General features: G+C 45.4%; 1 protein-coding gene across 2 annotated transcripts; it reads left to right on the top strand.

Moving 5' to 3' along the window:
• The first annotated feature begins 29 nt into the window (after positions 1–29).
• On the top strand, positions 30–6,951 carry yju2 (YJU2 splicing factor homolog). 2 transcript variants are annotated; one of them, XM_042342717.1, is made up of 8 exons: positions 30–146; positions 1,023–1,123; positions 1,235–1,379; positions 2,825–2,959; positions 3,187–3,368; positions 4,263–4,389; positions 5,491–5,659; positions 6,682–6,951. In XM_042342717.1, the coding sequence occupies exons 1-8, from the start codon at positions 123–125 to the stop codon at positions 6,795–6,797; spliced, it is 999 nt and encodes a 332-aa protein (XP_042198651.1). In that variant the 5' UTR covers positions 30–122; the 3' UTR covers positions 6,798–6,951. The 2 variants fall into 2 exon arrangements, with proteins under 2 accessions (XP_042198651.1, XP_007899314.1); XM_007901123.2 differs by having other exon boundaries at positions 5,488–5,659.
• The last annotated feature ends 2,589 nt before the right edge of the window (positions 6,952–9,540 follow it).

Here is a 9,540-nt window from a genome sequence, read left to right as displayed (position 1 = left end):
CACAGAGACACAGACACACACACAGAGACACAGACACACACAGAGACACAGACACACAGACACACACACACAGACAGGCCTCTCGCCAGCGCCGGGCCCCTGCGCTCACTGTCTGCGACAAGATGTCGGAACGGAAGGTTTTGAATGTGAGTGTCTCGCCTTCCGTCTCCGGACCCAGCGGTCCCCGCACATGGGATATGTCATAATAATATTCCGCTACAATAATCCTTATATTTCACGTTGTTTCGTCCACAAAATACGCAGTCAATTCACTTTACAGCGGATCCTGTGAAGCGCTTTGAGACGTCTCGAAGACCTGATAAGGAGCTGTATCAAATGCGAGGATTATTATTATTATTATTGTTTAGTATGCCAGCCTGCCGCAGTGCTAGTACTCTCACCTCTCGGTCAGAAGGTTGTGGGTGCAAACCCCCCCCCCACGTCGGGACTTGGAATCACATAGTCTAAGCTGATGCTCCAGTGCAGTGTTGGGGGGGTGTTGTATTGTCGGAGGTGCCATCCTTCGGATGAGACTTTAAATGGAGGTCCCGTCTTCCTGTTCAGGTGAACGTTAAAGATCCCACAGCACTGTTCGAAAAGAGAAGGGAGTTTCTCTCTCCCAGTGTCCTGGCCAACAATCCCCCAAATAAAATTGGTCACTCGCTCCATGGCTATTTGTACACAACTGGCTGCTGTGTTTCGTCCACAAAATACATAGTCACTACACTTTGGGATATGTCCGATGAAGCGCTTTTGAGATGTCTCAACAACATGATGAAACACTATATCAAATTCAAGGATAATTACTGTTGACCCAATGCCTTTCACTTCGGGAGAACATTCCTGATTACCTGATCTTAGGCGGAGGCTGTCAAGAGCTGAGGTTTAGGGGCCCCAGAGCACTCTTCATTGTCTCTCCATCTACCCCAGTCCCTCCATCCATCTACCCCATCCCCCAAACTAGATCTGAGCGGTTGAAATTGGCTAAAGTTGACCATTTCTTGTGTTTTTTTGTGTAACAGAAATACTACCCCCCAGACTTTGATCCGTCAAAGATCCCAAAACTCAAACTTCCGAAAGATCGTCAGTATGTGGTGCGACTGATGGCTCCTTTCAACATGAGGTAGGTTGGGTCAAACCTTCTGCGCATTTCGGGTGCTTTTCAGGGAAAATAACAGATCGACCAGACATGTTTGCCGGGTAACTTACTTGTTGGGGTGTTGTAATCTTCCAGGTGTAAGACATGTGGAGAGTACATTTACAAAGGGAAGAAATTCAATGCACGGAAGGAGACGGTGCAGAACGAGACCTACTTGGGACTCCCCATCTTCCGTTTCTACATCAAGTGCACACGGTGTCTGGCAGAAATTACATTCAAAGTAGGTCTCGATCACTTGTGATATAATCCAATGCTTGGCATAGCGCCTATAATATCGTGAAAGAGGTAGTAGCTCAAAACTAAAGTAATTGTGTATTTATGCGTGAACCCAGCAGCCAATTTGCACGCAGCAAGGTCCCACAAATGGCAATGACGTTTTTTGCGGTCAGCCGGGTGTCTGACATAAATGGAAAGCCACCACTGTGCGAAAGAGTATGCAAAGCAAGTTGAGCGTCCCCAGATATGTCTGCCACCTACAAATGGAAATTCCCGTGTTTGGGATGGAATGCGCACTCTGTCCCAGGAGGGAAATATCCCAGTTACCTAATTCCACTGAAGTGAACGACCAATTGATGATCGGTGAGCAGGATCCCGGGAGAAACTCCCCATTTTTTTAATAGTGCAGTGGATCTTTTAATGTCCACCTGAATAAGCAGGCAGGACCTCGATTTAACAGTTTGTCCAAAGCACGTGGCACCTCTGACAATATATCGCTGTTTCCCCATTAATGCATTAAACGTTGCCCTTTACTGTGAGCCCTCATCCCTACACGGGGCTTTTGGTTGCTTTACCAACTTGTTTCTCCCACTTTTCGCTCCTCCCTACTTCAGGCACCTGTGATTGTGTGTTAGTGTAATATTCAGTGGGCACCACTCATGCTGTGTTATCTTGCCCAGACACAGCAGAGCTCCACCATGCCTTCACTGAAAGACTTTTCAGCAGAATAGCAAGCGGAAGCCAGAACCTTGACTGATATTCTCTCCTCCTGTCGTTGAGGCTAATTATAGCCCCCGACTGACATCAACTAACACAGACTGGAGTTTTAAAAAATCCTTACATTTGATACAATGCCTTTCACGTGGGGAGGGTGTCTCAGACGCTTCAAAAGATACACCGTAGTGTAGTGACTGTGGGCAAAAGAGCCAGCCAGTTTGTGCATAGCAATGTCCCTTAAACAGCCATGAAGTAAAGTAAACTTAGTTTGCGGGATTGTCGCCCAGGACACAGAGAAACTCCCTTCTCTTTTCCTTTAGTGCCAACCAATCTTTAATGTCCACCTGAACAGGCACCAACTGACAGGCTCTCAGTTTAAAGTCTCATCTGAAGGACGGCACCTCTGACCATGCAGCGCTCTGCATTGGAGTGTCAGTCTAAACGATATTAGTTCAAAGTCCTGATGCGGGGCTTGACCTACAACCTTCTGACTCAGGGGCATGAGTGTTACCAGCTGAGCCAGACTGACACAACATTAAGTCAAACTTACAACTCTGGTTTGAGTGGCATAGTACAGCACGGAGAGTGTCTTTACCCACTAGACCATCGGGGCAGGTGTGATTTTTTTCTTCTCTAAAAGAAAGTGTGAGAGATTTTGTTCGGTCATGAATTGCTCTCAGTACGTTGATTCCCTGTACCTCGTTTGATTCGCTGTTGTTCTGTAACCCTTAGACCGATCCAGAGAACACGGATTACTTCATGGAGCACGGAGCAACGCGCAACTTTCAGGCGGAAGCGCTGCTCGAACAAGAGGAAAAACGTCTACAGAAGGAACGGGAGGATGAGGAGCTGAACAACCCGATGAAGGTGGGTGGAATTGCATTACTATAGAGCCCTTCACGAGGGTGGCGTCTCAGGGCGCTTTGTTCAGTGAAACCTCAGTTTAACATCTCTTCCCAAGGTTAGCGCCTCTGACAATGCAGTTCAAAATCCCGATGCGGTGCTTGAACTCACAACCTTCTGACTCAAGAGGCGAGAAGTCCTACCAACTGAGCCAGGCTGACGTTCAGTTTCCAATCTGTTTGCTCCTTAAGGTGCTGGAGAACAGGACAAAAGATTCCAAGCTGGAGATGGAGGTTCTGGAGAACCTGCAGGAGCTGAAGGAGTTAAACCAGCGTCAGGCCAACGTGGACTTTGAGGGCATGTTACAGAAGTATCAGAAATTTGAGGAGGAACAGAAACAGCGGCAACAGGAGGAGGACGAGCAAGAGACAAAGTACGTTCAAATCTCAGACTGAAAGAGCCTTCTCCATACCCTGCCTGTTTTGATTCAAGACCCATCACTGTGTCAGTCTGACACTAGCCTGCATTGAGCAGGGTCCCTGTGTGCTTTCTGTCCATCGGGTTTCGCCCACAAAACATACGTCACTACACTTTACAGTATATTCTTTGAAGCGCTTTGGAACGTCTAGAAGACGTGACAAGGCGCTATTATCAAATGCAAAGAATATTATTATGAATTGTTTTTTCCTTCCCCCATCCCAGCATTTCTCCTTCTGATTTCTCTTCTCCTTACTTTTATATTTTTTTAGCCCCATTTCTGCTGTGGTCTGCTCCACAGACAAATGGCCGTGGTTGACACGGGAGCCTTGACTGTGAGAGGCAGAAGCGCATTCAACCACCCACTAGGACTTCACATCCCGGTTTCAGTCCTCGTGTAACATCACACAGCTGGCCAACAATTCTCCAGATAAATTAATCATTCGCCGGATGGCTCTTTGGGAGACCTTGCTGTGTGCAAAATTTGCCTTTCAATTCACTCACTACACTTGGTAGCAATTGCTCCCGGAGGCTGTGGTTGAACCAGAAAGCATCAGTGCCTTTAAGAGTAGGATTGATGCTTTAAGAGGAAGCTGGACCTTTAAGTGAGGGAAAGGGGAATAGAAGCTATAAGAGGAAACCTGATATACATGTGGGAGAAGGGGTTATAAAGGGTACGGGTGAGGGGAAGTGGAGGCTTATGGGGAGTATTAACACCAGCACAGGCTAGTTGGTGGTCAAATGGTCTGTATTCCATGCTTTACAATCCACCTTATTCTGCGTAAAGTGCTTCAAGATGATTGGAGGCAATGAGGCACTAAAGGAACGTAAATCCTTTCTGTCCTGAAAGGTCCATGTTGGAAATTGCACAGCAAAAGAGAATTCTGGATGACTCAGACTCAGACGAGGAGGTGCCCAAACCAGTTCACAACCAGAAGGTGCGATCCACGCTCAAGCCCACAGATATCCTCAGTGAAGTAAGTCTCATTTCCTCGCATGCTTTAGTTACGTTAACTAACGAGTGATGAACAAACTTTGTAGCACCTCTCTCACACACTTCTTGTCACAGTATAAATTAAGGTATTATCTGCTTAGTTGCTCTCATCCCCCTCTTGACTCATTCTTTCCTATAACCATGAGATTGCAATACAATACAAAATAGCGCCTTTCACGTTGGGTGGATGTCCCAAGGCGCTAGACAGTCAGGGATTTGAACCTGAGCAGGGGGGCTGGAATCAGAGGAGGATGGAGCGCAGGGAAGTTGGCTAAAGGCATGGTGAGACGTGCCTTGAAGGAGGCAAAGGAGGGAATGTGGGCTGGGGCTAAAGACCTGGCCGATGGTGGGGTGGGCCGGATGGGGATATGGAGCAGGTTGGAGGCTATTGAGTGGAGATTTGTAGAACCCTTTACCGAAGGACTCCTCACCTGCCTCCCTCACTCTCCTATTCCTCCTACCCTCTGTAGGGTTCCTCTCCTTAGCAAGCAAGGGATGGGGCAGGTGAGTGAAAGCACTTGTCAAAGCGGTATTGTTTTTAAGAAGCAGTTTGAAAATGGTGAGAGAGTGTGTGGGATAAATAATAATAATCCTTGTATTTGATACAGTTCCTTATCAAGTCATTGAGACGTCTCAAAGCACTTTGCATTATATACTGTAAAGTAGTGACTATATTTTGTGGGTGAATTGTGACAGCCAGTTGCGCACAGCAATAAAGTAATAAAACAGGCCATTTTAATTTTATTGTATAAACTGAGTTATTGTCTGCTTATTGGTGGATAAATTTATTAATACATTTATTTATTCATTTTATTTAGCAATAAAATAATAAAAGCAATAATAAACAATCAATCCACTTTACAATATATTCTGTGAAGTGCTTTGAGACGTCTCAAGGAAGTGATAAGGCACTAGATCAAATGCAAGGATTATTATTAAAAGGGCTTTTAGGGCAGTAAAGTTCTACTGAGTGGGGAGATGGTGACTGAAAATTTGGTTACCGAGGGTGGGTGGGAGTGCAGCAATACTGGCCTGTGCAGAATTAGCTGTCGTCTTTCATCTTTTGTGTGTGACCTCACAGCAGAAACCGGATCATCAGAATAAGAAACTGAAGCCGGAGAGCTGGGAAAGGAGCGTGGGAACGCTGAGCGGAAAAACCCGTCTCTCTGGGCTGGTGGTGAAGAAACCATCAGGGATGAAAGTGAATCCAGGAAAAGAAACCGGGAAACAAGAAGGCTGTGCAACGAGCAATGGTAAGTGTCGTCTTGAAGTTCAGCCGAGTCTAAATTATTGTTTTCAAAATAATACACAGCGCGTGTTAATAAAAGGGAATTTACCCACTGCAACTCCGCGCTCTATTCGAGCCAACTTGCCTGTGCTGCTGTTAATAGTCCCCACGAGCCTCCACATCCCCTCACTCATCCGTACTCCTCTATCCCCTTCTCCCACATATAAACTAGGTTTCCTCTTAAGTGCATTGATGCTTCCTGCTTCAATCGGCTTAGTAAACTAATAAATAAAATCCTTGCTTTCGATTCAGTGCCTCATCAGGTCACAGCCAAGCCCTTCCAGCAATGAATTACTTTGTCGTGTAGTGACTGTTACGGATCAACTAATCTGTACTGGTAATGAGATCAGTGACCAATTGATCTGAGATGTGGGGAAGTAGAGTTGATGAATTTGGATGTGGTACAGATATTAGAGGGGCAACTCCTTACTCTTATTCTGAAAAGTTGTTTTTTTAGGCGTCTGAACATTCGCACAGGTCTAGGCAAGTCCGTGTTTCATCGGTAGTGTATTTTCAGTTTTTTTATCTTGATTTGAATATTTCTTGATTGATGGCATAAATCACGGTTGGTTTAAATGAATAAATAATAATAATTTGATCACTCAATCCACGACTGTTTATGGGGCCCTGCTGTGCGCAGTTGGCTGCCTTGTTTCGCCCACAAAATACACAGTCCATTCACTTTGCTGTTGTCCTGCAGAGCGCTTTGAGACGTCTCGAAGACGTGATAATGCGCTATATCAAATGCAAGGATTATTATTGTATAGCTGCCGATTTGCAGTTTACCAACTGGGCCACAAGGAGGCCCTCTGCACCACAGACAGAACAAGCAGCAGCTTTTTTGGCTCAAAAGGTGACATGAATCGCAAACTGCTTGGCTATACAAGGAAGGAGACTGCGCAAGGGGAAACCGTGACGAATCCAAGACCGAAATTATGTCAAAAATGGTGACGGATCTATTGTTCTTTTGTCACATTCCTGTTTCAGGTGCTGGAGATCGGAATTCAGCTCCGGGTCCTCCAGAAAGGCACTCGTCAGCAAGCGGCAGTTCCTCGCTCAGTCTCCTGGGGGCCTACTCTGACAGTGAGGAGAGCAGCGAGTGACAGCCGCTCACTTTCCCAGCAGGGCTGCTCTGGTACTTTTGAGAAAGTCTTCACCGTTATGAGAACTTGCCTTATGTGTGTTAAGCGTCCTTGAGACGCCAACCGGCGTGAAGGGCGCTATGTAAATGCAAGTTGTTGTTGTGTGTTTTCCCTGTGGGTGAGTGCGTGGGTGTGTGTATGAATGCATGCATGTATGTATGTATGTGTGTGCGTGCGCATTGGTGTGTGTGTGCATAAGAATATGAGTACATACGAGTGTGTGCATAAGAACATGAGTGCATATGTGTGTGTGTGTGTGTGTGTGTGTGTGTGTGTGTGGTGGGGGGTTGAATTACCATCCTGAAAAAAAAGAGCTTTGTGTCAATTTCCAGAATAGAAATGCATCGAAATTCTTCCCTCTCTTGTTTGGCCTCGGGATAATTTATTTTCTTCGCTTTATAAATTCTTCTTTTGATGGGATTTTCTACTCTTGACTTTTTTTAAAATTCTGATCTAAAATTCTGTTTTATCTCAAATACTGTATAATAAAACCGATGAGCTCCCCTCTAATCTCTTTACTAACAGGTAATGAGTTTAGTGTATTTACATCTGATCAGTGTTGTGCAGTGGACGGTGGGGGGGGAACGGGGATTATACAGTAAAATTTATGTAAGTCGTATCAGTCGTGACCATAACATTTAATATGATTTACACAAGGTCGTACAGACAAACTAAACTACAGTTCGTGTAAAATCCGATTTAATCAATATGCGACACTACATATGCAGAATTCAATGCAGCCAGTAAGTGCGAATGAGAAAGTTTGATTCAATGCGATTCCAACGCTTACCGCTAAGTGGACATGCGGTGACGGGTCAAGACTACTGCGATCCACACATGTCGATCAGTCGTGGAATGCGCACTCACCACCAAGTGTTGGAATCACATGGAATCGCGGGAAATGACGTTTTTCTCCGCATGCGTCGACAGGTCAAAACTACGTTTCCCGCGATTCAATGCAGCCAACCAGTAAGTGGCCATGTTTCAACGGGTCAGGACATCATTGCCCGTGATTCAATGCAGCCAGTAAGTGGGAATAATGGACGATAGGGTGAGGGAGCAGCATTACAATCCAACTTCCAGTCACTGTTTACCAACAGCCAGTCAGGAACATAATTAGCGATTTCATAGCAGTGTCTTAATCTCGGGCTTCAGGTGAGTTATCATAAATGATTTTGCCTCTTGTATTTATAGTTCACCATGTTACCTTGCGTCAGCCTGACTCAGTTGGTGGCACCCACACCTCTGAGTCAGAAGATTGGTTCAAGCCCCACGTCAGCAATTGGACCCCATATAGTTTTTGCTGACTCTGATGCAGTGCTGGTGGGGGTGGGGGGGTGTGGTGTTGCATTGTTGAAGGTGCCAAACTTCAGAAGAGACGTTAAACCGAGGTGGACAAATGTTAAAGATCCCATGATACAATTTGCAAAGAGAAGGGATTTTTTCCCAGTGTTTTGGCCAACAATCTGCCCAGATAAAATTGGTCATTCACTTCATTGCTGTATATGCGGCAGCCAATGTAAATATCATTTTACGTTATATCCTATGAAGCTTTCAGACATTTTGATACGGTGCTGTGTCAATCGAACGAGTTAACGTAGCTCAATATCTGGTGATGTTAATCAGTTTGTCTCCCCTATCATATTTATCCAGTCAATGGCTGGGCTATGCAGGCCAATCCTCGCCCAGTCTGTTCTGTTAGCAGATCTAAGTGGGAACTCGGTTGTTAGTCGATTGGCGGATCACTTTTCCGGGGATGATAATCCCTTAAAAATACATATATTAATTTGGTCACTTCAATCCACAGCTGTTTGTGGGTCCCTGTGCACAATTGGCTACCATATTTTGCCCACAAAATACACAGTCAATTCAGGTTACAGTGTATTCTGTGAAGAGCTTTGAGACATCTTGACGTGATCAGGCGCTGTATCAAATACAAGGATCGTTATTAAAGGACTAGTATTATCGGAGCTTAACCTGTAACATCCTCCCGACATGAAAGCTGCTGTATAAATGCAATTTGTTGGTGGTGATGTCTTAGGCTTTAATGCCAGCAAATGTGGGCCATGCCCACCTGAGGTACGGTTATGCAGGGCAGAGTGGGCACCCCTTCCCTTAATAAATCCCAGTTATTTTTAATATGAATTTATTGTCCGATTACATTTCACTGCTTCTGGTCCCCAGCCTCCCATTGACCTCTGGTCAATGCAGTCGTTTTCACTGATTGGCTCTCTTAGACCATTTCCACTGATTTCCACACGAATAATAATGACACGAAATGCATTTGATATTTGTTTTTGATGTAAAAAGGAAAGCCCGATCTCTGGCCTCTGTTGAGTTAGTTGATCTGAGCATTATACACAGCAAATATAAGCAGCTCGGTTAAGATGCTGGCTCTTGCCACTCCAGAATCCCCCAACCTCCAGCAGAGTGGAACGGACACAGGATCAATTGTTCGCAGCAGAGTTGCGGGTGGGGGGTGGGGGCTGAAATCGCTGCGTTCAAATATTACTCTCCTGCCTGCTTTACTGATTGTGACAGGGTCGTTGAACACGCTGACATTCACACCGCATCTGACATCCTAGCCCATTACTCCTGCGCTTGTCCTCGACTCCCGTTTTCGATGCTGAATATGCACCGCACGTCTATTTGCAGGTGGCACAGATTTGGATTATAACATTATTAATTCGAGGTTTGTTTCTTT

Source organism: Callorhinchus milii, unplaced genomic scaffold (assembly GCF_018977255.1).
Source record: "Callorhinchus milii isolate IMCB2004 unplaced genomic scaffold, IMCB_Cmil_1.0 Scaffold21, whole genome shotgun sequence".
NCBI lineage: Eukaryota > Metazoa > Chordata > Chondrichthyes > Chimaeriformes > Callorhinchidae > Callorhinchus > Callorhinchus milii.
The sequence above is the reverse complement of the archived record's forward strand: the minus strand, read 5'-3'. Positions and strand labels throughout refer to the sequence as shown.

Excerpts from the sequence above, each read along its gene's own strand:
- yju2 (XM_007901123.2), top strand. The coding sequence starts at position 123 with ATGTCGGAACGGAAGGTTTTGAAT. Across the intron at positions 2,960-3,186 it reads AGCTGAACAACCCGATGAAG|GTGCTGGAGAACAGGACAAA; the intron begins GTGGGTGGAATT and ends TTGCTCCTTAAG. Across the intron at positions 5,660-6,681 it reads AGGCTGTGCAACGAGCAATG|GTGCTGGAGATCGGAATTCA; the intron begins GTAAGTGTCGTC and ends TTCCTGTTTCAG.